Source organism: Euleptes europaea, chromosome 18 (genome assembly GCF_029931775.1).
Source record: "Euleptes europaea isolate rEulEur1 chromosome 18, rEulEur1.hap1, whole genome shotgun sequence".
Taxonomy (NCBI): domain Eukaryota; kingdom Metazoa; phylum Chordata; class Lepidosauria; order Squamata; family Sphaerodactylidae; genus Euleptes; species Euleptes europaea.
In genome coordinates, this window is record NC_079329.1 from 9456491 (window position 1) to 9482867 (window position 26377).

General features: G+C 52.0%; 1 protein-coding gene across 3 annotated transcripts; it reads right to left on the reverse strand.

The window, feature by feature from the left end:
* Positions 1–1795: 1795 nt before the first annotated feature.
* TGFB1I1 (transforming growth factor beta 1 induced transcript 1) lies at positions 1796–24243 on the reverse strand. Of its 3 annotated transcripts, XM_056863299.1 has the most exons (12): positions 19095–19141; positions 16637–16687; positions 14414–14568; positions 12162–12241; positions 10669–10811; positions 8992–9088; positions 7757–7850; positions 5323–5571; positions 4273–4446; positions 3460–3541; positions 2744–2892; positions 1796–2111 (listed from the first exon to the last, which is right to left on the reverse strand). In XM_056863299.1, exons 4-12 carry the CDS (start codon positions 12224–12226, stop codon positions 1845–1847), a joined length of 1320 nt encoding a protein of 439 aa, XP_056719277.1. In that variant the 5' UTR covers positions 12227–12241; positions 14414–14568; positions 16637–16687; positions 19095–19141; the 3' UTR covers positions 1796–1844. The 3 variants fall into 3 exon arrangements, with proteins under 3 accessions (XP_056719277.1, XP_056719275.1, XP_056719274.1); XM_056863297.1 differs by lacking the exons at positions 16637–16687; positions 19095–19141 and adding an exon at positions 24225–24243; XM_056863296.1 differs by lacking the exon at positions 16637–16687 and having other exon boundaries at positions 19095–19193.
* Positions 24244–26377: the final 2134 nt, after the last annotated feature.

Below are 26377 nucleotides of genomic sequence, written 5' to 3' on the forward strand. Positions count from 1 at the left end.
TCCCTCTGGCTGCAGCTTTTAGGGCGGGAACCACTTGCCAGCCACCATACCTGCCGGGCAATGGACTTCCCCACTTTCCAAACCAGGGAGTCAGAGTGTATCATGGACTTAGTCAATCTGTCAAATCCATTTAACTGATCAGTTATAAAGATCCCCCATTAATCAGGGGGTGTTTTTAATGCTCTCAGTAGAGGCCTTTGGGGAGGGGCCGTGGCTCAGTGATAGAGCATCTGCTTGGCATGCAGAAGGTCCCAGGTTCAAGCCCCCGCATCTCCAGGTAGCTGATGTGAAAGACCCCTGCCTGAGACCCTGGAGAGCCGCTGCCGGTCTGAGTAGACAGTACTGACTTTGACGGACCGAGGGTCTGTTTCAGTAGAAGGCGGCTTCATGTGTGTGTTCTCTCTACACAGCAACATAACACCTTGACAGGTTTTTCTTTTTTTATATGTGAATTTTATTATATAATGTACAGCAGTGAAGGGGTAGAAGGTTAGTATGAAACTCTGGTGGCAGGAGTAAGAGCGGAGTTCTCGGGCTCCGTTGGTACACAGAAACACAAGCACCGTTCCTTTTTTTGGGTTTTGGTTGACAGCGAGCTAAGTCAAAACTGCAGAGTCAGCGGTCTTCCTGCTCCCATTTCCTCTCCCCACCCCCCAAAACCAAACCCAGACGCTGTTTCTGCCGCATGCAATTCCGCACTTGTTCGACCACAGCCTATGAAGGGAAAAGACGCCACATCGTGTTCCTCAGCACTGGCCGGTCATCTGTCCTACACGGGAGAAGCTCCACTCTGAACTGGTCCCTTAGGAGCCCCGACAGAAGAAAGGCTTTGCTCAGGTTCCCTTAACTACTCCGGCAACCCAGGTTCCAAGATGCTTCTATGGAAACCCACCCTAAATCTTGGCAAAAAACGGTAAGGGAAGTGATCTCTTCCCTGCCCCCCCCCCCCCCGAGTCCTTTGCATGCATACTTGCTGTTAAACCATGTTATTGTCAGGGGAGGGGCTGTGGCTCAGAGGCAGAGCATCTGCTCGCATGCAGAAGGTCCCAGGTTCAATCCCCGGCATCTCCACTTAAAAGGGACCAGGCAAATAGGTGATGTGAAAGACCTCTGCCTGAGACCCTGGAGAGCCGCAGCCGGTCTGAGTAGACAATATTGACTTTGGTGGGCCAAGGGTCTGCTTCAGTATAAGGTAGCTTCATGTAAGTGCTTTAAGGCAGCCCTAGAAGGGGGTTTAGCAGCCCCCAAACACAAATTATTGGGGCAGGAGCCATAAGGCAGCCCAGAACACCAGGGAGTGAAGTTTTCTCCAGCCTCAGTTCCACCCTGAACGGCTTTGTGACTTCTGCAGTAGGCGCTGCCAAGGGAGGGTCGCTCAGGTATGCAACGTCCCAGGCTACTGAGCTGAGTTGTGGGAAGGCGTGGCTTCTTTGAGTCCCTGCCTCCTACCTGGATGACATCGCCAGCTGGTCGTGGGGGTGTGGCTTAAGGCACGGCCTCCTGTCCGAAAGGGTGGCTTTGTGGAGGTGTGGCTTAAAGCAGCACGTGATGCAGGAGGGGGGTTTGAGACCAAGGGGGGGGGCTCCTGAGTAAGGTGGGAGGCACGGATCAATCCTGCTTCTCACCTTGCTTGTTTTCGCACGTGGCTCTATCTAGGGGAGTGGCTTTGGCAATGGCGTGGTGGCTCCCGTGGCACGGGGCGGAGCCCGTAAGGCACAGGCCCCTCCCACAAAGGGAAGGGGCGTGGCTTAATCGAAAGGCTGAGGTCCGCGGGCCCTCCCCCCCCTCTTCCCGCGTTGGAAGTGGACGTGGCTTGGGCGTGGCAGGGCGGAGGCGCCCCCTCGTCACCCGAACAGCTTGATGAAGCACGGGTGGCAGTAGGGCTTGTCGTTCTGCTCCTTGAAGGTGCCCTTGTTGAGCTGCTTGAGGCAGAAGGCGCAGACGAAGTGCTCCGGGTGGAACTTGCGGGCCATGGCCGTGATGCAGCGGCCGGTGATGGGCTTCTCGCAGCCCGAGCAGAGCGAGCCGCGCTGTTTGTGGTAGTGGATCTCGCAGAAGGGGCGGCCCCCGTGCTCGAAGAAGCTCCCGTTCACAAAGGGCGTGTAGCATTCCTGGAGCGGGGAGAAGAAGAGGCGCTTGAGCCAGGGTGGTGCAGTGGTCAAGCAGCGGTGGGCTCTGATCTGGAGAACCGGGTTTGATTCCCAGCTCCTCCACGTGAGCGGCGGACCCTAATCTGGTGAACCGGGTTGGTTTCCCCACTCCTACCCATGAAGCCAGCTGGGTGACCTTGGGCTAGTCACAGCTCTCTCAGCCCCACCCACCTCACAGGGTGTCTGTTGTGGGGAGGGGAAGGGACGGTGATTGTAAGCCTGTTTGGTTCTTCCTCAAGCAGTAGAGAAAGTCGGCATATAAAAACCAACTCTTTTTTCTTAAGGAAACAAGAAACAGGCAGGCCTGGCTATGGGGCGATGTGTTCTTTGCACAGCAGCAATATGTCGCATCTGGAAAATCATATCAAGTCGCAAGTGTGTTTCCCACCGCTCTAGTCTTTTCCCCACTCTCCCTCCTAGCTTTTTTGCAACCTATCAGTACAGGAAAAGGGTTCTTAACTTATTAAGGTTTGGAGCGGCTGTTAGTCCCTCAAGTTTCTAGCGCTCACAGACTTAGGGGGGAAATTGGCATCCACATGGGGTTGCCAAAACGTCGCACAACCCCAGCACCCCCAGCACACAAGGACACTCACCCTGCAGACAAAACATTCTGGGTGCCACAAGGCGTTGAGAGCAGAGATGTAGTTCTCCAGGATGGCCTGGCTGCACCCCTGGCAGCGGGTGGAAAACAGCTCGTAGAAGTCTTGGCGGCAGTACTGTTTCCCGTCCTTCTCGTGAAAACCTGCAGGGGGTGACATGGAGACCAGGGGGAGAAGATCAGCTGAGCATGTGGGGCAGTGATCACCGGTGGAGACCTGTCGTGAGGATGAGATGAAGTCGGGCAGTTCTGAGTATTCAGTAGAGGCCTCTCCCCCAAGGGCTCTCAGGAGCAGCAGCACCTGGGAAAGGCAGCCTGCCTGGCACCATTCCCAAATCTCCAGGAATTTCCCAAGCAACCCTATGAACACAACACTGTGTGTGTGTAAAGTGCCGTCAAGTCGCAGCCAACTTATGGGGACCTCTTTTGGGGTTTTCATGGCAAGAGACTAACAGAGGTGGCTTGCCAGTGCCTTCCTCTGCACAGCAACCCTGGTATTCCTTGGTGGTCTCCCACCCAAATACTAACCAGGGCTGACCCTGCTTAGCTTCTGAGATCTGACAAGATCAGGCTAGCCTGGGCCATCCCAGGTCAGGGCGAACACAACATTACACAACTATTATCATAATCTCCCTGGACTGGGGTGGGCATCTGCTATTATCTTTCCTCCCTATCCGCCCTCCCAGGTATTTTGCCCCCTACCACACTCACCTTCTTCCCCAAAGGGCTGCCCACACTTGACGCAGCAGAAGTGTTCGGGGTGCCAGTTCTTATCCAGCGCGGTCACCATTTTCTGAATGGGGCAGACGGGATGGAGGGGGGAAAGACACAGACACGTCCATCAGGAAGGAAGAACTTGCTGACGATGCCTTCCGTCGGAGGTTACAGCAGTGCATTTCCAAGGCCCGCCACACTCAATCCAGCCCGAGCGCACTCCCTGAACAATCTCCCTGAGAGTAGGCCAGTGTACATTATCTATTCATTTGATTCCCCACTCCTCCACATGAGCAGCGGACGCTAATCTGGTGAGCTGGGTTGGTTTCCCCACTCCTACACATGAAGCCGACCGGGCTAGTCACAGCTTGGGCTAGTCACAGCTCTCTTAAAGCTCTCTCAGCCCCACCTACCTCACCAGGTGTCTGCTGTGGGGAGGGGAAGGGAAGGTGATTGTAAGCCAGTTTGATTCTCCCTTAAATGGCAGAGAAAGTCAGCATATAAAAACAAATTCTTCTTCCAGATTAGAGTCCGCCGCTCTTAACCACTACACCATGCTGGTCCCTCACAATATCCAGAAATACCAGTGTTCCTGAGGGCCACTAATCCCTTTCCCCAGGGAAACTTTGGTACACTATCTCTTATAATATGGCAGTGAGGGGTGAGAAATAAATGAGCAGAACCCACTTATTCCATTCACCTCTCACAGAATTTATTACGAATGTTCAACTGCCTCAAAATAAACATTTCCCAAAGCTGTGTGGGGCCCTACAGAGAGGAAGGATAAAAAGGGTGCTGAGGGCCACTCACGTCCAGGATGGGCTCATTGCAGAGGCCGCAGCGTGGAGAGAAGAGTTGGAAGTAGTCTCTCTCGCAGTAAGGGGCGCCGTCCTTTTCGAAGAAGTTGCTGCCCCCCATCTCCTTCTGGCAGTGGGTACAGACAAAATGCTCCGGGTGCCAGGTGCTACCCAGTGCCGTTACCACCTGGGCAAAGAGGAAAGAAGCCAGGGTAGCCAAAGAACGGAAGGATGCATTTAAACCTCAGTTTGTGGAAGAGAAAACAAAAAGGACAGCCGCCTTTCCAAAGTTTCCCTGCTCCTTTCATCTCATAAGAACATAAGAAAGGCCCTGCTGGGTCAGACCAAGGTCTATCAGGTCCAGCAGTCTGTTCGCACAGCGGCCAACCTGGTGCCTCTAGGAAGCCCACAAACAAGACGACTGCAGCAGTATTATCCTGCCTGGGTTCCACAGCACCTAATATTATAGGCCTGCTCCTCTGATCCTGGAGAGAAAAGGTCTGCATCATGACTAGTATCCATTTGGACTAGTAGCCATGACTACTCCTCTCCTCCATGAACATGCCCACTCCCCTCTTAAAGCCTCCCAAGTTGGCAGCCATCGCCACATCCTGGGGCAGGGAGTTCCACAAGTCAACTATCTCCCTTCTCTAGGCTTGAAATCTCCTTCTTGCTTTATCTCAGAGGCTCAGACTGGATTATAATCTACCCCGTGTCATGTTTACCTCATGAGCCAAACCAAACATGGAGATTACAGCTGTCCGTTTTGCCCGTGGCCCCAGAATCGCTAAGGCCGCTCCCTCAACGGGTGGGAGCATCTGGGAGGGTTTTTTTGGCAGTCTGGGCAGGTTCAGCAGCACCCCGGAATGGCCAGCACCTTCTCTGCATGGTTTCCATGGCCATTGGAAACAGCTTGGGAGGATACCGCAGCAGCTGAAAACAGCCGGTGGCGTTCACCGTAACTAGTTCATGGGCCATTCTCACCCGTTCTCCAATCTGGTCTACCTCCGTTTCTATCTTTGCTTATCAGCGTCCCCTCACCTCCCCTGCAGCCACAACTCACCTGTCCAGCGATGGGCTTTTGACACGAAGCGCACAGCCCCTTGGCGGTGGTGGAGATTCCCTGGCGGCTGAGGTCGGACTCCAGCATGACAAGCATGCTATCCAGATTCCCGCTGGGCTGGGCCGGTGACGTCTGTGTGGGCGCAACGGGAGGGGTGGGGCAGACAGATGAGACCATCGGCAGCTGCGCGGAGGACACCCGGGCGGGAGCGGGTGGGGGGGACACTGTGGATGGAGCAGCTGCAGGGATCTAGAACGTAAGGGGCCACAAGTCAAACATGGCAAAGAGTCAAGAATGAAGAAGAAAAAGAGTTGGTTTTTATACCCCACTTATCTCTACCCTTGAACACATGAACACATGAAGCTGCCTTATACTGAATCAGACCCTTGGTCCATCAAAATCAGTATTGTCTACTCAGACCGGCAGCAGCTCTCCAGGGTCTCAGGCAGAGGTCTTTCACATCACCTACTTGCCTGGTCCCTTTAACTGGAGATGCCGGGGATTGAACCTGGGACCTTCTGAATGCTGAGCAGATACTCTACCACTGAGCCACAGCCCCTTAAGGTATCTCAAAGCAGCTTAGAATCCCCTTCCCCTACCCAGAACAGACATCTTGTGATGTAGGTGGGGCTGAGAGAGTTCTGAGAGAACTGTGACTAGCCCAAGGTCACCCAGCAGGTTGCATGTGGAGGAGTGGGGAAACAAACCTGGTTCACCAGATTAGAGTCCACCGCTTATGTGGAGGAGTGGGGAATCAAACCCGCTTCTCCAGATTAGAGTCCGCCACTCTTGACCACTACACCAGGGCTGAAACCACTTCTGAGTTTAACAGCTTGCCTATCCCACTGTCTGCTTCAATGCCTCCATCTGATTCTCTTTTTAGAATGGACCAGCCATCCTTCATCATGACAGCAGCACAGTGAGCAAAGGAAACTGGCACCATTCAGCGGATACTAGATCCCACTGCCACTTTCCAATTTCAGGGTGACTTTCCCAAGACTATACAGCCCAGTTCAAGCAGTGAGCAGTACCCCCAAATCTGTGGAACGGAGAGATCACCTTCCTACTTCTACTAGCAAGTAACAGGGTCAGTCCTTTCGGCACCAGGGAGGAGGGAGTTGGGTACATCTACAACAATACTTCTTAAAGGCAGAACCAAGTCGGAAAACATTTCAACGACATCTTAAAAAGAACTGGGCGAAATTTTAGGAAACTGTCCAGATCAGCTGGGGAAATTCACAGCTGGCTAAGAGGCACGAGGAGTCCTCTGGCAAAGTTTTTCAGGGAGCTTCCTTCTGTACCACTCTCCTTTCAAGCTGCAAATCTTATCTAGGTCTCTCCATCCACGAGACTGGTGGAAAATAAGCAGGGCTGTCCGTGCTTTAAAGAAGGAAATCATTGTTCTGAACTAAGAAAGCCAAATTTTGCGCCAAAAATAAATAAATCAGAATCCCCATGAGCTGAAGCAAAATAAAAACATATTTACACGGGACTCTTTTACGTAATTCCTCTTCCACATTTTTAGTTACGTATATAATCTTTACTCTGCATGTTCTAGGTGTCTGGCTCAGTGAGGGGAAGAATGCAGGGCACTGAATTACCACCCTCAGGGAATCTTAGGTTGTTTATGCATGGGTACTTTCGCTCACGTTCGCCCCCGGTCTGTCTCGGTTGTTCCTAGGAATTATGCATGAGTTTTCCCTCCATTAGAGATGACCTCGCTGCCAGCCCTCACAAATCCCGGGACTTCCCGTCCCTCTGTTAACCCGATTCTTCCCTCTCCCCTGAATTTAGCCCGGTTGAAATCTCCGTGCATAAGGCAAAGTGCGGAACACGCAAGCTTAGTTTCGCTCACAGCCAGTTCAAAGCAGCACGTCTATATGTGGGGATTCAAATATTTCCTGCTTCCTGGGAGCTCTTTCTGAGCAGAAGGAAGGCTTTTAAAAACCGAAGCTTGGATTTCTTCCCCCTCTCCTTTCAGATTGCTCAGTTTTGCGTTTTATGTTCTTAAAATGCATTTTTTAATGGAGCAATTGGGTTTGGGGGGAGGGAACTTTTCTCTCACTACAGCCAATTACGAAGCAGCATTTCAAGGGGTGGGGATTCAAATGCTTCCTGATCCAAGCTTGGAGACTGCCGGTGCATGGACTCCCAACAGGAAAGTGTGAGTCCAGCAAGCAATGAACCTCAGTTTAAACTCCCATGCATAAACAACCTTAGTCTCTCTCACACAAAGACATACAGCTTCTCTAATTCTCCCTGTCTTGCCGCCTTTAAGGACGAGAAACTTGTTTAAAAACTAAACTTTGGAACTGCAGGATGTTGGGTTCTGTACCCAGTTTCTTCTTCTGTAGGCTGCAATTGCCCAAACATACAAGGCCTTCACAACTCCCCCACACACTCTGCCCCAGTGCTACCCAAGCCCCATGCTCACGTTGCTCTGGACCCGGAAATCGGACAGAGAGGCCATCAGCTTGTCCAGCTCCAGGGTCGCTGACGTCGCCGACGGCTTTGCAGGAGCTGCAGACCTGAGAAGAAGATCCCACCGTCAGGGAGGGGAAGGTGTAAGGCCAGGCGGCTCTTGCAGTTCCCGAGGATATTTTATAGGCCCAGCTTCGGCAAGAGGGTTGCTAAAAGATCTAGCCACTGACAGCTCTTAGAAATGCAGGTTCTGTGACAGACACATCATTGGTGTTAAAACAGCTACTTACTCAAATACCGGCCCCCAAAATGTAGCTGCTTCTTGGGCAAGTACTTTTCCGCCATTTATTTATTTAGATTTGTGATCCGCCCTCCTTCCCTGCCTGGCTGGGCTCAGGGCGGATAACAACATTTCAAAACATAAAACCATAAAACTCCAATCTAAAACAGCATCAGTCCCATCAGTCCACATATAAATATAGATGTCTATATAGATGTCATGCTAGGAAAAGTTGAGGGCAGAAAGAAAAGAGGAAGACCCAACAAGAGATGGACTGAGTCAACAAAGGAAGCCACAGCCTGCAATTTGCAAGATCTGAGCCAAGCTGTCAAAGATAGGACATTTTGGAGGACTTTGATTCATAGGGTCGCCATGAGTCGGAAGCGACTTGACGGCACTAAACACACACACACATATAGATGTCTATATAGATGCCCCAAAGCACAGAGTGGTAAGCTGCAGAACTGCAGTCAAAAGCTTTGCTCACAACCTGAGTTCGATCCCAACAGAAGTTGGTTTCAGGTAGCCGGCTCAAAGTTGACTCAGCCTTCCATCCTTCCGAGGTCGGTAAAATGAGTACCCAACTTGCCAGGGGTAAAGTATAGATGACTGGAGAAGGCAATGGGGAAGGCAATGGCAAACCACCCCGTAAAACAAAGTCTGCCTAATAAACGTCGGGATGTGACGTCACCCCATGGGTCAGTAGCAACCCGGTGCTTGCATAGGGGACTACCTTTACCTTTTTTTAATAAAATAAAATACCAGATAAAATACCAAGACGGCTCTCGGTCGAGTAACAGCAGTAGTAATGGTAGCAGCCAATGAAGACTGGTCAGGCAGCAAAACCCCACAAAGATTAACAGAAAGTGGGACGAGGTATGGGGATGCCAGCACCGATGGACATCTTGGGGTTGCCCTCAGTTGTATAGGCCTAATCGCCACTATTATTCCAACGATCATACACTTACCGAGATAAAGAGCCGCCATCTGCAGAATCTTCTGACCTGTCTTTGCCCTTCTCCCCGCTGGGACTTTTGCTGGTTGGAAACTGGGACATTATTTCATCTGTGGGGGAGCAGAAAGGGGGGAAGAGGATAGAATTCATTTTAGCCTCCTGCGGTTTCAGATCCTTGCCAGCAGGGGGAGGCAGAGTGCTGTTCCCGCAACACTGAGTTAAAACATTCATGTCAAAGAAGTAGGAAAAAGTTTTCCCAATTTAGGGCTTCCAGAACCCAACCTGGAGTTTCTGCCTATGCAGCTGCTGTCCTCACCTTCCCACTTCCAGGCAGATTTGAGCCACGCACTCCCTCGGTTTGGAAATTAAGCAGCAAAGGAAAGAAATGGGGGCTGTGACAGGAAGCAGCAAACTCCCATGGGAACGGTTGAAGGTATACAGCAAACAAACCCTGCTACTGCCCTTGTTTGGGGCTCCTAGTTAGAGGGTGCCAATCACGAGATCCAGGGGGGTGCAATGGTTAAAGTGTCAGACTAGGATCTGGGAAACTCCGGTTCGAATCCCCACTCTGCTATGGGAACTTGCTGGGCCAGACACATACTCTCAGCCTCGACCCTGGCAAGTATTTGGATGGGAGATCTCCAAGGAATACTAGGGGCGTGAGACGTTGGAAGAAAACAGCAATCCACCTCTGAAAGTCTCTTTCCTTGAAACCCCACGGGGTCGCCATAAGTCAGCTGGTGACTTGACGGCAAAAAAAAAAAAAATCATGACCTAGAGAGCAATAAGTACCCAAGAGTGTCCCTCTATGCACAGGGCTAGATGGCCACCCACTGGCAACAGTACCATCTTTGCAAGTAAGAGGGAAGCAGCATGCAGAAAGTTATAAGAATGCAGGAAACAACTTGCAGGATCAATCCAAAAGCCCCTCTAGCTGTCTATCTTTATTTCATGCATTTTTGTTATTTATTTGACAGTGGTTAGCCAGATGTTCTTAGGAAACTTCAAAGCTGAGCACAGCAGTGACAGCCACCCTCTGTAGTACACCTTTAGCTGTCTGGTATTCAAAGGTATACTGAACTTGTACATGGAGGCTCTATTCTTTTTCCCCAGCTGCGTAGGCCGATAGTCTTCCCAACAGATCTCTCCTTCCATGGACGAGTCCCATCTTTTCAACAAGCCACCTAACCTAGCAGCCGTCCCCGTGCCTCGCAGCAGTTAAATTCAATAGTTTGGATAGTTTTGGGGCGTGCAAAAAAGAAAATTTTGGGGGAGTGCCCTTGCTGTAAGAGTTGAGCCTCAGCATCTCATCTCTTCCGTCTAGACATTAGGAAGAATTTTCTAACTGTTAGAGCGGTTCCTCAGTGGAACAGGCTTTCTTGGGAGGTGGTAAGTGCTCCTTCCCTGGAGGTTTTTAAGCAGAGACTGGATGGCCATCTGTCAGCAATGCTGATTCTATTACCTTAGGCAGCTCATGAGAGGGGGGGTTATCTTGGCCATCTTCTGGACATGGAGTAGGGGTCACTGGGGGTGTAGGGGGGAGGTAGTTGTGAGTTTCCTGCATTGCGCAGGGGGTTGGACTAGATGACCCTGGTGGTCTCTTCCACCTCTATGATTCTATTATTCCCCTTGAAGGAAATTCGTCCACTCGGCACTGCTCCCCCACCCCCGCCAGCCACCCCCTCGGTACCTGTGATGTTGAACTGGGTTGCGTTCAGTTCCTGCAGGAGCCGATCCAGTTCGCAAAGACCAGCCCCCAGCACGCCGCTGGAGGAGGAGAAGGGCGGCGGGCCTCCTTCCTTGGGCTTGGGCGAGCGAGGCTTGCAGACCGTGCTGAAAATGACAGGCAAAGGAGAGGAGAGGAACGCTTTCAAGACCGGCGGGGCAGCAACCTCGAGCAGAAAGCATTTGGGGCTGGGGGACGCACACAGGCTGACCACTCGTGCCACACCCCGAGGAGAAGGCTGCGGCATCCATCCACTCCAGGGAAGATGGGGAAGGAGCAAGAGGGGGAGGGGGGGTTGTTATTTATAGGATCCCTCAGCTTAATGGAAGCTCTGGAACAGGGCCAGTGAAGCCGGGCACAGCTCCCAGGGAGGCCACCCTTCTTCGTAAGCATCTCTCTTCCCCCTCCGCTTCCATCCCTCCGGTACCTGCACCCCAAATAAGGCCAGGTTACGACGCTTGACTAGAGGCCGCAGCTCTCTATGAGATGCCTGATTCTATTGGACGCGAGGCTTTCCCTGTTTCTCAGTTGTGTGTAAGGAGGGAGAACTTTGGGAGCAGCTGCTTCTCCCATCCAAGAGCAGCACAGGTGAGGGAGAAACCCCACACGGTATAACTGTTCCCTAATGCAAATATGAAAGACCCTAGTTTTTTTTTGTTTGTTTTTTGCTGTCAGGCTGCAGGCGGCTTATGGCAACCCCATAGGGTTTTAAAGGTTTGGCGAATGCTCTTCAGAGATAGTTTGCCATTGTCTGCCTCTGCAGAGCAACCCTGGACTTTCTTGGTGGTCTCCCAACCGAGGAGGAGGAGGAGGAAGAAGAAGAAGAAGAGGAAGAATAAGAAGAATAAGAAGAATTGGTTTTTATATGCTGACTTTCTCTACCACTTAAGGAAGAATCAAACCGGCTTACAATCACCGTCCCCTCCCCACAACAGACACCCTGTGAGGTAGGTGGGGCTGAGAATGTGACTAGCCCAAGGTCACCCAGCTGGCTTCATGCGTAGGAGTGAGGAAACCAACCCAGCTCACCAGATTAGCGTCCACTGCTCATGTGGCGGAGTGGGGAATCAAACCCGGTTCTCCAGACGAGAGTCCACCACTCTAAACCTCCGCTCTTAACCACTACACCACGCTGGCTCTCTCTAACCGGGGCTGACCCTGTTTAGCTTCCAAGATCTGACAAGGTCAGGCTAGCCTGACTCGATGAGGGTGTTGACCCTCATAGAGGCAGGCAAGCTGAGAGCCGCCTTCTTACTGCCGCTGTGTCTGCAATTTTCTCTCACCCACCCTTGTAAGGTCATCGTTCTCTTGCAGCTCGTCTCCGGTGAAAAACCTTGACCTGGGCCTCTGGAGAGCCATTACTGGTCAGAGTAGATAGTACAGAACATGAAAGACCAGGGGTCTGATTTGGTATAAAGTAGCTTCACATTCCAAACTCCAAAGACCCCACAGCTTACCTGTAAAGGTGTTCTTTGTCACTTCCACCCTGCATGGTGGAGGCAGGGATTGGCTCTACAGGCATAGCAGTGGGCCCAGCCTAAGAAGAAGAGAAGGAGGGCATTCTCAGACAGTGGGAAATGTTTGCATCTCACTCTGCTGGCTTGACAAGCTGGCAAGAGTTTCCTAGAACATTATTAGGCTTGCCAGGTCCCTCTTCACCACTGGTGGGAGGTATTTGGGGCAGAGCCTGAGAAGGGCAGGGTTTGGGGAGGGGAGGTGCTTCAGTGCCATCGAGTCCAATGGCCAAAGCGACCATTTTCTCCAGGTGAATCGATCTCTATCAGCTGGAGATCAGTTGTAATAGCGGGAGATCTCCAGCTAGTACCTGGAGGTTAAGGAAAAAAGAACTAGCACAACTCAGTTCAATTTAAAGAATAAACAATTCATTAAGTGCTACAAATGAAACCACCACAAGTGTACAATATATACAAATAGAATACAAGGAACAACTGGACAAAGTCCAAGGTCTAACAGTCTTATCCTATTCCAAAATCTTCTGATCCAAACGAAGGTCAGTAATGTCTATATAGTTGGCACAAGGTCCACATGAGTCCAAGAATGCTTGTTTCAAAAAGGGAAGGAGGAAACGCTATCCCGGATATCTTAGCGCTTTCACCAAAGCATAGCTTCATCAGCCTCTTGGTGTGTTAAAAAAGCATACCAGTTGGGAGGAATATAATCCATACAATTATTTTTCTTTTTAATCATTCAAATGTATTATTTTCTTATAAAATTCTTTTTGCAATTTTTATTGGTTTCTATGCTCCCAAAAAAGGGCTGCTAAACCTTCCGAATCTAAGATTCGGGATAGCGTTTCCTCCTTCCCTTTTTGAAACAAGCTTTCTTGGACTCATGTGGACCTTGTGCCAACTATATAGACATTACTGACCTTCGTTTGGATCAGAAGATTTTGGAATAGGATAAGACTGTTAGACTGTTAGACCCTGGACTTTGTCCAGTTGTTCCTTGTATTCTATTTGTATATATTGTACACTTGTGGTGGTTTCATTTGTAGCACTTAATGAATTGTTTATTCTTTAAATTGAACTGAGTTGTGCTATTCTTTTTTCCTTTACCTGCTGTTACTAGTATTGTGAGTATTTTTTGCAGTACCTGGAGGTTGGCAGCCCGAAACATTATGGACCTATGGCCTCTCCAGCTGACAGAAATCAGTTCACCTGAAAAAATGGCCACTTTGGCAATTGGATTCTACGGCATTGAAGCCCCTCAGGCTCCACCCCAAAAACCTCCCACTGGTGGCGAAGGGGGACCTGGCAACCCCAGGATACATGGAGGGGGGGGATGGTGAGGCCATGAAAAGCAGGAGGCCCAGCCTGTGCCTTCTGGTTGAAAACTCAAAAATACACACGATATGCACAGAGACCGTTCCCTGCAGCTGTGACTGGCGATTACTTAGCCCCGTTAAGCCAATTTAACAGCAGATGAGAAATGCTCCTTCTCTGTTTAATTCAATGAACTCTACCAATTCTGCTTTTTTGTGCTTTCGCTGTTATTTTGCTGAATGACAGTGATTGCGGGGGTCAGCAGCAGTATGCCCCAGGAAAGAAAAATGTTCTCTACTGTTCCTAAAAGGGAAGGGAACCTTTATTCATTCTCAAAACAGCAATTGAGGGGGGTGGGGGCAGAGCTACATAACACAATGCCAACCTCACCAACTTATGCTTCTTCCTAACCGCCCCTTTTACTTCCATTCTCCTGTAGGGAAGCAGATGTCCCATTTACCCACCCACCATGCCCCCCCACACTTAACCTACCCCACAGAGTTCTCCGTAGGGTTGCCAACCTCCAGGTAGTAGCTGGAGATCTCCTGCTATTACAATTGATCTCCAGCCGATAGAGATCAGTTCGCCTGGAGAAAATGGCTACTTTGGCAATTGGACTCTATGGCATTGAAGTCCCTGCCCTCCTCAGACTCCGCCCCAAAAGCCTCCTACCGGTGGCAAAGAGGAACCTGGCAAGCCTAGGTCTCCCCCCACCACTGGAGATTTTTTCAGGTGGAGCCTGAGGAGGGGGGAGTTTGGGGAGGGAAGGGACTTCAATGCCATAGAGTCCAATTGCCAAAGCGGCCCTTTTCTCCAGGGAAACTGATCTCTATTGGCTGGAGATCAGCTGTAATAGCAGGAGATCTCCAGCTAGTACCTGGAGGTTGGCAACCCTACCCCACCACCTGCTGCCGCAACGTGCCTACCTGTGGTTGAGGATTGTAAGGTGGAGGCGGTGGCTTGGGCTCTGAGGTCCCGTCTTGTTTCAGCCCGTTGGGTTGAGCTCCTCCAGAATCCGTGAACAGAACTGGGCGTTTGGAGATATGGGAAGTGGTCGTCTCCAGATCAGCCAGCAGTGCGTCTGGTAGAGAAAGAGACGAGCAGGGTAAACGGGGGTCACAGCACCGGCAGGAGGTTGGTGGGGTGGGCAGGCCCTGAAGGACCAGGAGAGAAAGAGACCAGGGCACAGGGGGGTCCTGAGAACCCAAAGGAGGAGGAGGAGGAGGAGGAGAAGAGGAGGAAGAAGAGGAGGAAGAAGAAGAATTGGTTTTTATATGCCAACTTTCTCAACCTTTTTAAAGAGAATCAAACCAGCTTACAATTTCCTTCCCTCCCTCTCCCCACAACGGACACCGGAGAGAGTTCTGAGAGAACTGTGACTAGCCCAAGGTCACCCAGCAGGCTTCATGTGGAGAAGTGAGGAAACCATCCCGGTTCACCAGATTAGAGTCCGCCGCTCATTGTGGAGGAGTGGGGGATCGAACCCGGTTCTCCAGATGAGAGCCCGCCGCTCTTAACCTCTACACCACAGAACAGGAGGACAGGAGAGAACCATTGCCGGATCATACCAAAGGCCCATCTAGTCCCACATTTCGCTTTCAACAGTGGCCAATGAGAAGCCCATGAAAGGCTTACAAGCAGGGTACAGAGTCCAAGACACTCCCTTGTAGTCGGCCCCCAAACACCGGTTTTCTAAGGTTTCCTGCCTCTAAGCATGGAGCTTCCATTCAGTCATCATTGCTAATAGCCAGGGACGGACCTTACCTCCATGCATATGTCAAATCCCCTTCAAAAAACATTTAAGTTAGTGGCCATCACTACCTAGGGTTGCCAACCTCCAGGTACTAGCTGGAGATCTCCTGCTATTACAACTGGTCTCCAGCCGATAGAGATCAGTTCCCCTGGAGAAAATGGCCACTTTGGCCATTGGACTCTATGGCATTGAAGCCCCTCCCCTCCCCAAACCCCATCCTCCTCAGGCTCCGCCCCAAAAACTCCCTACTACTTAAAGTGATCAGATCAGTGTCCAGCCTAAGATGATCAGAGCCTTGCCTACCTCCTATAAATCCTACCTGGTCTACATGTACCGGGTAGATCTGATTCTTTTAACTGGTGTTGCCAAGGAGTGGACCTAGGACCTTCTGCATCCCAAGCAGATACTGTATCTCTGAGCCATGACACCTCCACTGCTGTTATATTAAGCTGGACTGATGAAAAGCTGCCCGCTTTGCTCACAGCCTCTGAGGAAGCTAGTACACATGAACACATGAAGCTGCCGTCTACTGAATCAGACCCTCGGTCCATCCAAGTCAGTATTGCCTACTCAGACTGGCAGCGGCTCTCCAGGGTCTTAGGCGGGGGTCCTTCGCATCACCTACTTGCCTGGTCCCTTTAACTGGAGATGCCGGGGATCGAACCTGGGACCTTCTGCATGCCAAGCAGATGCTCTACAAACTGAGCCACAGCTCAGTATCTGGCTTTCTGTTCACCATCTTGAGAATACGTTTTCTTTTTTCCCATTTGGAATAAACATGCCTTGCATATGACATATTTTAACGTCGCTTGAGTAACACTACCCAGCTCAGCACAAGCAGGACTGTATTGTGACATGTGTGTAAAGTGCCCAGCTCAGCACAAGCAGGACTGTATTGTGAACATGTGTGTAAAGTGCCGTCAAGTCGCAGCCGACTTATGGCGACCCCTTTTTTGGGGTTTTCATGGCAAGAGACTAACAGAGGTGGTTTGCCAGTGCCTTCCTCTGCACAGCAATTGTGAAATGCCTGAAACAAATTCAGGCACCAGATTCTAGAAGAAATGACCAGTTCCCCGTCTCCAACTTTTTTACCTGTGTGGGTCGATTAAAAACTATGCAGAGGGGTATCATTTTAACGTTTTGCCTCAGGTACCGGTTAATGCCCCATACTGACCCTGCCATTGGCAAGCTGTGAAAGTTACTAGTCCTTATTCTTTTCCCAGAGAACTAAAGATCTTGGCTCCAAACCCTTCCCGTAACAGCTACTACGAAAGATCCACTCACCGTAGCCTTGAAAAGCTTGGATCTTCTTTGCTTCTGAGCAAAGACTAACTTTAGCAGATTATGCTGCATTTATTATTGGTATTCAGGGAAAGGGCCAATAGAGGGTACGTACCAAATGAGACAATACGGGGCCCGAGCGAGAAAGAAGGGGGGTCCGCGCTACCTGTAAAAAGGAGACAGGACAGGACATTGCGTGGGGAGAACAGGGACGAAAGGGCCAGTTCTACTTATTTCTAATCCCTCTCCGCTTCCAATAGAGCCCCGTGGCACAGAGTGGTAAGCTGCAGTCCTGCAGTCCAAGCTCTGCTCACGACCTGAGTTCGATCCCAGCGGGAGTTGGTTTCAGGTAGCCGGCTCAAGGTCGACTCAGCCTTCCATCCTTCCATGGTCGGTAAAATGAGTACCCCAGAAGATGATGGGAAGGCACTGGCAAACCACCCTGTAAACAAGGTCTGCCTAGTAAACATCGGGATGTGACGTCACCCCATGGGTCAGGAATTGCACAGGGGACCTTTACCTTTACCTTTTACTCCACTTCCAAGAACTTAAGGGAACATACATGGCTCTGCCTTCACGCATTTTACCCTCACAACAACCCTGTGAGGATGAGTGACCCACAGCTTCATAGCTGACTACGGATTTGAACCTTGGTCTTCCTAGTTCTGGTCTGGCCAGCGAACCACTCCACCACACTGGCCATTTATGCATGGCTGTTTCCTTGGGGTCACCCCACTGACTAGTTCGGGGCTTTGCCTTTATTATGTTTGCATTTTCTGACTGTCAGAGGTCGCCTTGCTCTCCCCGCGTGTTTTTGTTTTAGCCAGCATCCAGAAAATCCAGGCAAAACGCGCGGAAATGCGAGGGGAAAGCGAGATGACCTCTGATGGTCAGAAAATGCATATATAATCAAGGCAAAACCCCGAAGTACTTGACGGGGTGACCTGCGAGGAAACAGCCATGCATAAATGGCAACCGTCTCTCACTTAACTAGCTGGCCACCCCAGAATGTTACAACTGCACTTGGAAACTATCATAGGGTTGCCAACTCCAGGTTGGGAAATACCTGGAGATTTGGGGGGGGGGAGTCTGAGGTGGGGTTTGGAGAGGGCAGGGACTTCAATGCCATTGAGTCCAGTTGCCAAAGGGGCCATTTTTCTCCAGGGGGACTGGTTTATATCGCCTGGAGATCAGTTGTAATAGCAGAAGAGCTCCAGCCACCACCTGGATGTTGGCAACCCTAATCATAGATCTCTTCCCCCAATCCTCTGCCTGTGTTGAAACTGGCGTACCTTATTCAGAGGTGCTCTGCAAATGCTCAGAGGCTCTCCTGACCCTGGCAGTTCACAACCTTAGCATTCAAAACACATTCCTGGCTCTGGAGTCCTTGGATTCATGTGTCTTGAGTCCACCCCTTTGCAAGTCTTGCTCCGATCTTTGCCAGCAGCAAACTGTCCATCCCTACCTCAGGCAAACTTGTGCTGCTTCCCACACAAACACCCTTTGGTACGACCCCAAGTTCAACAGAGGCCTTTTTTGAATTCCCCAAACTCAACGGTTCATAAACAGCAGATCACACGGACAAACACCCTCCAACATTTCAGAGCTGAAAGCGGGGACGTTCTTTGGATGCACACCCCCAATATCACACCAAGGATCACTGCGAAAGACTCCCTCTCTCTCTTCCACACCCATCTTCGCATCCTGGAGAACGTTCTTCTCCACTGCATGCCCGGCTAAACTTTTGGGCTGCTGTTTTTTTGCCTGCAGCAGCCTGAAGAAAAGGGGTGTTAATAAACTGACCGCAACCACTCCCTTCCTTTAAAGTTCACGGATGCTTAATCTCACAGTACATCTGGTGGGGCTTACTGTAGAAAAACTGCAACACAAACAACATTCCAAAACTTTCCCGTCGTGAAAAGTGTCGAGGGGACAAGCAATGGAAGGGAAGAGAGGGGCATGCGCGCGAAGGAGGCAGCTGAAGAAGGTTCCCAGGCTCCTTGCTTGCAAACGCAACCACAAATGTTGACCTGAAGTTGTCGAACGGGTGAACACATGAAAGCTGCCTTCTACTGAATCAGACCCTTGGTCCATCAAAGTCAGTATTGTCTACTCAGACCGGCAGAGGCTCTCTGGGGTCTCAGGCAGGGGTCTTTCACATCACCTACCTGCCTAGTCCCTTTAACTGGAGATGCCGGGGATTGAACCTGGGACCTCCTGCATGCCAAGCAGAGGCTCTTCCACTGAGTCACAGCCCCTCCCCAATGGACTGGTCTCAGAGATACTTGGTCCATGCTTGTTCTTGCTTCCGTTTTAGAGACACGACTGGGGTTGTCAACTTCTAGGTGGTGCCTGAAGATCTCCCAGCATTACAGCTGATCTCCAGACAACAGAGATCAGTTGTCTTTCACATCACCTATCTGCCTAGTCCCTTTAACTGGAGATGCCGGGGATTGAACCTGGGACCTTCTGCATGCCAAGCAGAGGCTCCACCACTGAGCCACAGCCCCTCCCTGGACAGTGATTGAAACAGCCATGCATAAAAGACCATAGAGAAAGAAGCCGTCACCCACCCAGCTGCACACAACTTGGGTTAACGCCTCCCAAATATCCATGGCAGCCTTTTGCCGTCCCTTCCGTTTGGCTTGTCCAGTCCATCGGGCTTAATGTGTAAGCTCTAAGGCAGGGACTCCGCTGCTCCTTGGTCCGTGTGGTATCCTGGCATACAGCACGGGCACTACAGAAACGTTATTAGCAGTTCAGCTTACGACAGCAAAGCATTTTTGTGTTACAGCGAGACACGGCGAAATCTGAAAAACGGCCTGCGTGATCATCAGCCAGTCTCTTTTTAAAAAACATGCCCACTTTATTGAACTACCAGATTCCCTGTGTTGCAAAATAAAATTCCCATGTGCGGCCCAAATGTGTTCACACACATGTGCACACATATTTTTCTAGTAGGCTTTTATACCACATCTCTCCCCAAGCTCTGGTATGAGAATGCTGCTCTCCAGCATATGAATCTCTTCTCGCTGGCATTCAGAGTATTCTTCGGTTTTTGACCACACAGTTATAATTATAATGGTCCTTCCAAAACTATTCTCTCTCACTGGAGGGACTGCCAACATTTTGAACAAAGCGGCCCTCTAGCGGGCCAAATCAGCTCAGGTCTTCCTTGATCCGGGCTGAAATAAACCTCTTTATAGTAACGCATCTCTGTCCCAACAGAGTTCTGATCTTTCTCCAGATCTTATGTCCGTTCCATGGATAGGGTTGCCAGCTTCCAGGTACTAGCTGGAGGTCTCCTGCTACTACAACTGATCTCCAGCCGAAAGAGATCAGTTCCCCTGGAGAAAATGGCCACTTTGGCAACTGGACTTTATGGCAGTCCCTCCCCTCCCCAAACCCCACCCTCTTCAGGCTCTGCCCCAAAAAACCTCCTGCCGGTAGTGAAGAGGGACCATGGATTCTACCATCACCATCACACCTCCCACCATGAGATCCCAGCTCCACACCGGACAGCCATGTCCATATATATTTGGCATCAGATAAACAGATCTTGCCCCTGACCAACAAATCTTTCAGCAACACCCATTCATCCGTGCGGCTAATCAAGCAGATCTTCCAGCCAGATTCCTTCGAAACCCTTCTGTGGCACTCCCTAGCTAGACAGAAATTTCCCTTTCCTCGCTTTGACACGCAACCCTCCCGCCTCGCTCCTCTGATCCCATTCTTCCACCCTATCGGCAGATTTCCCCAGTAAGGTCGCTCATACAGCTGCCCTATACTTCCTGCTTGTACCATCCTTCCTGGGTCATCCAAGGCCAAAAATCCCAGAGTTTGAAGAGAAGAGGGGTCCAGCGAGCATAATTCAGAAGACAGAGAATATTTTAAGCTGTTATTCCAGCTGCTCGCTGGGAGATGAGAACCGAAGGAATGGGGGGGGGGAATCTAAGAAAAATGAAAGGGATCTTTCTCTCCTACCCCCCTCACCGCCCAACCCTTCTGGGCTGATGTCACAGGGCAGAAATGTATCAAGCTAGAAAGGAAACCACAGAGAGAGGGAGACAGGAATGTAACAGGGAGGATAAGAGGCGTGTTTGGGGAGGGGGGAGACCAGGAGCTGACACCCGGCTAGAAGCATTTCCAGAGACATTTGGCTGTTTATCCCAATTGATGGGGGGGGGGGGCCTGCACAAGACCTCCTCCTCAAACTAAACATTATCGAATTAACCCAGGCCAGGACAGCTCAAAACACTTGCGTGTTTAAGGCAAAAGAAGTCTCAGTAGCATGGCTTGCACACATACAAAGGTCTTCTGGTTCACACGTGCAGGGAGGATAAGGTGGGAACCGGAGTGGCAGAGATCTGAGGGGTTAGAAAGGAAGGCCTCACTTCAGACACCGGATAGAGGATCACAGAGAACATGACTTTGAAAAACTCCCTGCCAGTAGAAAGCCAACAGAGAAAGCAAAGTGAAGAGGGCTAGTTCATAAGAGCATAAGAAAGGCCATGCTGGATCAGACCCAGGCCCATCAAGGCCAGTAGTCTGTTCACACAGTGGCCAACCAGGTGCCTCCAGGAAGCCCTCGACTGCAGCAGCACCATCCTGCCTGTGCTCCAAAGCACCTAATACAATAGGCATGCTCCTCTGATCCTGGAGAGAATGGGTATACATCATGACTAGTATCCATTTTGACTAGTAGCCATGAATACCCCTCTCCTCCATGAACATGTCCACTCCCCTCTTAAAGCCTTCCAAGTTGGCAGCCATCGCCACATCCTGGGGCAGGGAGTTCCACAATTTAACTATGCGTTGTGTGAAGAAATATTTCCTTTTATCAGTTTCGAATCTCTCAACCTCCAGCTTCAGCAGATGGCCCCGCCTTCCAGTATTATGAGAGAGGGAGAAAGAGAGAGAAGAGGGAGAGAGAAGGAGAAGGAGAAAGGGAGATCATCTCTTCCTGCCAGAGTTGCCAGGTCCCCTGGCAGGGGGTGGGGGGTAGGGTTATCAAATCCAGGTTGGGAAACTCCTGGACATTTGGGGATGGAGTCTGGGGAGGACAGGGACCTCAGTGGGGTACAATGCCACAGAGTCCATACTTCAAAACATCCATTTGCTCCAGGGGAACGGATTTTTGTAGTCTGGAGATGAGTTGTAATTCCAGGGGACGCCCGGGTCCCACCTGGAAGCTGGCATCCCTACGTCCTGTTGCGCTAGTTGGTTATGCAGGGAGTTTTCTGTTCAAGCTGGAGTTGACCCCAGCAAGCTGAAGTGCTACAGTCCATGCTAAGCCGTCCAGGTTCTGCCACCTCATTCTCCTGCATGTGGGACCCCCACCTGATTTACACAAGGCAGTCTCCACCAGGCAGGTTCTCCCTTCCGCCAGTCTGATAGGGTTGCCAACCTCCAGGTATTAGCCAGAGATCTCCCACTATTACAACAGATCTCCAGCTGATAGAGATCAGTTCACCTGGAGAAAATGGACACTTAGAAAATTGGACTCTATGGTATTGAAGGCCCTTCCCAAACCCCGCCCTCCTCAGGCTCCGCCCCAAAAACCTCCTGCCGGTGGCGAAGAGGGCCCTGGCAACCCTACCTGACTTCTAGGTCAGAAGGAGGGAGCAATGAGGATTCATAGAATCACAGAGTTGGAAGGGACCACCGGGGTCATCTAGTCCAGCCCCCTGCACAATGCAGGAATTTCACAACTACCTCCCCTCCACACCCCCAGTGACCCCCTACTCCATGCCCAGAAGATGGCCAAGGTGCCCTCCCTCTCATGATCTGCCTAAGATCATAGAATCACCATTGCTGACAGACGGCCATCTAGCCTCTGCTTTAAAACCTCCAGGGAACTCCTGCGTCCTCTCCTGTTTCTCCCTGGCCTGGTAAGGTGACGGGGCATAGAAGCCACTTCCATTCCCAGGAAAGTTCCTGGCGGGCCATTGCCACAGGGCCCACTTGGCTCAGGCCAGGCCAACAATGCCAGGTGCGGGTATCGGCTCACCTGCGGCCCTCTCCTGCACCACTACAGACCAATGACAGGGCAGGAGGAAGCACCAGGTGAGCTGACACCCATCCTTGGCATTGTTGGCCTGCTCTGAGCGCTGGTTTAGAGCACCAGAGAAGCCCCTCAGCCTGCCTCTTCTTGGGCCATATATGTCCCAGTCTGCCCTGGCAGGGGGGCATACACCCCGTGGGCCTGTCCAGCTGAGGCAGCTGCAGGAGGAGAGGGAGGGAGGCTCCCCCAAAGCACCCTTGTTCTCTCTCTGGCGGGACGCCTCCGGCACAGCGATTCCGCAAAGCCACAGGAATACGCTGAGAAATACATTCCTTCTCCGGATGGGAAGGGCTGAGGAAAGTTGCCCTCTTCCCCCACCCTCAGACACCCGCCCTGCCAGCCACAAGGAGAAAGAGGGAGGGAGGGGGAAACACAATGGAAAAAGGGGGAGAGAGAAAAAGCGAGAAGAAGGCAAGTCCATGAGAACGTGTCAAAAGAGAGAGGCGCAAGGTAGACCGTCACCACGGATGGCGGGAGGGAATACAGGCAAGAGCAAGACATAAGTTAATGGGGCCAGTTCACAGATTCCTCCCCCACCCCCTTAAGTCAGCATACACGCGAAAATGTAACGTGTGAACCATAAGCCCCGGTCTCCTTGCAGGGCTCTCCATTCACACCGAAGAGCCAGGACTGAGCTAACCGCCCTGGCTTGGACGCTGCACGTTGCATGGGAAAGGAGGGAGGGAAGGGAGAGAAAACAAGGGGGAAGGAAGTGGGGCTGTCAAAGGGCCCAGGCTGCAGGAGAAGAGGGGCAGGGAGGGGTGCTCAGCGGCAGGCACAAAAAACACACACGAGCCATTATGCATGGGAGGTTTTGCCTTGGATTTGCCACTCTTGAGATCAGGGGTTCTTAACAAGGGGGGGATTTCAGGCTTCCAGGGAGGGAACTGGGACCACTATTCAGCAAAGTGCCTATTATTTGGAATGCACCTTTTGAGATCGACTATTTTGGGAAGGGGGAAAGTATATTCTGAACAATGGGGAAAGGGGGCAACGGAGCAAGAAAAGGTTGCGAACCCCTGCCCTAGAGGCACGTTCCCCCCCATCCAAATTCTCCAAACTCAACAATAAGCCCCCATGCAGAGTTCAGAGAATTCGGACGGGGGAAACGCGCCTCTAGCGCGCAGCAAATCCCAAGCCAACCCCCCCCGTGCATAAGCGGCCGGTTGCGCGGCAGAAGCAACCAACGCTGGATGCAGAAAAAGGAGTTTTTCCAAAGGCCCCGGGAACCGGGCAAACGCGAAGGAAGGAGGGTCGACAAGAGAGGGGGCGACCAGGGAAAGGGGGCAAGCGAGCCAAGGAAGGGCAGCTGCTCCGAGAGGCGCCAAGGAAAGCAGGCAGCGCGAAGGCAGGGAGGTTTCGCCGTGGCTCGGCCGCTCTCTAGATGCACATTTCCAACATCCGAAAGCTCCCAACTCCGCACGGGCGCTGCTGGTGGAGTTGGGAGGCTTTGGCTGGGGGGAAGGCGGCCAACCCAAGGCACAGCCTCCCGTGCGTAAAGGCGCTTTGCGGGAGAAGGAGCGGATCGGACGGGCGGGAACGGGGCAGCGGAGCCCGAAGGCGAAGGGGAGAGGCATGGGGGGAGAGGCATGGGGGTGGGTGGGGTGGGGGGCGCAGCCGGCCAAGGGGCTCCCCTTACCCAGGTCGTCCATCCCGGGACGGCGGGCGGTTCCCCGGGGCCGAACTCGCGGGGCCGGCGGCTGGCGGCTGGGTGGCCCCCGCCCCAGTGACGCGCCTTCCCGGAGCTCGGCGCGCCGCGCCCCCCACCCCCCCCCCCCCACCCCGCTCTGCTGGCGGCGGCTGCTGCCGCTGCTCGGGTGACCATTTATGGCAAAGGGGACTCCGGCCTCGGGCAGGAAGGAAGGCGAGATGGAGATGGGGGGGAGAGAGATGGGGGAGATGGGGGGGAGAGATGGGGGGGGAGAAATGGGGGGAGATGGGGGGAGAAATGGGGGGAGATGGGGGGGAGAAATGGGGGGAGATGGGGGGAGATGGGGAGGGGGAGAGAGGGAGGAGAGAGGGAGAGGGGGGAGAGATCCTCCGCCGCCGCCTGCAGCGCGGGGTGGGGGGCCCCGGGTTGGAATCTGCCCCCCAAGACGCTTTTTCACACGCCCCCCCCAAGCTAATAGCAAAGACGCCGCCGAGAGCAATAAAGAAGCCGCCTGCAAAAATCCCCCCTTCTCTGCCCTTATATACAGAAGGGCAAAGGAGGGGGTGGGGGGAGGGGGCTAAACCCCTGCATTGCCCTCGAGGGAAGTGGGGTTCATTGCGGGCTCATCGAAACATAGGGTTGGAAGGGACCACCAGGGTCATCTAGCTCAACCCCCTGCACAATGCAGGAAATTCACCACTACCTTCCCCCCCCACCCCCCAAGTGACCATGCCCAGAAGATGGCCAAGATGCCCTCCCTCTCATCATCTGCTTAAGGGCATAGAATCAGCCTTGCTGACAGATGGCCATCTAGCCTCTGCTTAAAAACCTCCAGGGAAGGAGAGCTTTCCACCTCCCAAGGAAGCCTGTTCCACTGAGGAACCGCTCTGTCAGAAAATTCTTCCTCGTGTCTAGACGGAAACTCTTTCGATTTAATTTCAACCCCTTGGTTCTGGTCCGACCCTCTGGGGCAATGGAGAACAACTCTAGCGAAAGGAAACAGAGTCGCAGGAGGAAGGGGTTGTGTCAGGGGCCCAGGATGGACAGGCTGAGAGGTGAAGCTCTTGGGTCCTTGAGCTAAGAATCAGGGGGGACTAGTGAGTTTGGGGGGGAGGTGGTGGTGAATTTCCTGCATTGTGCAGGGGCTGGACTAGATGACCCTGGTGGTCCCAACTCTATGATTCTAGGGTGCCCTAGAGGGCACCGAGGGGTCGTGCTAAAGGAGGCCTGGTCTCTTGGAGAGCGTGGCCAAAAACTCCTGGGCTTCCCCAGTGAGGAGGACGCCGGGAGAGGTTTGCACAGAGCCCACTGCAGCAATTCACTTCCCGGCTACGGTTGCCAACCTCCAGGTACTAGCTGGCGATCTCCTGGGATTCCAACTGAGCTCCAGACCATTGAGATCCCTGGAGAAAACGGCTGCTTTGGAAGATGGACTCTATGGCATTATACCCCACTGAAGTCCCTCCCTTCCCCAAACACTGTCCTCCTCAGGCTCCACCCCCAAAATCTCCAGGTGTTTCCCAGCCTGGAGCTGGCAACTCTATTCCCAGCTCAATTCAAGGTGCTGTTAACTGACCGTAAATGTAGGGTTGCCAACCTCCTGCTATTACAACTGATCTCCAGCCACTAGAGATCAGTTCCCCTGGAGAAAATGGCCGCTTTGGCAATTGGACTGTATGGCATTGAAGTCCCTCCCCTTTCCAAACCCTGCCCTCCTCAGGCTCCGCCCCAAAAATCTCCAGGTATTTCCAACCTGGAGCTGGCAACCCTAGGCTAGATGGGTGGTGATCAAAGAAAGGGCCTTCTCCATCACAGCACCAAAACTTTGGAACTCCCTCCCCAGGGAGATTCGTCTGTCTCCCTCTGTCAGTGTCTTTTGCCAGGTGAAGACTTTTTTTTTGTCGGGCATAATGCAGTATGTGAGTAAAGCGCCGTCAAGTCACAGTGGACTTATGGCAACCCAATACGATTTTCTAGGCAAGAGACTAACAGAGGTGGTTTGCCATTGCCTACCTCTGCGCAACAAGTATTCCTTGGTGGTCTCCCATCCAAGTGCTAACCAGGGCCGACCCTGCTTAGCTTCTGAGACCTGATGAGGTCGGGCTAGCCTGGGCCATCCAGGTCAAGGTCGTTTGTTTACA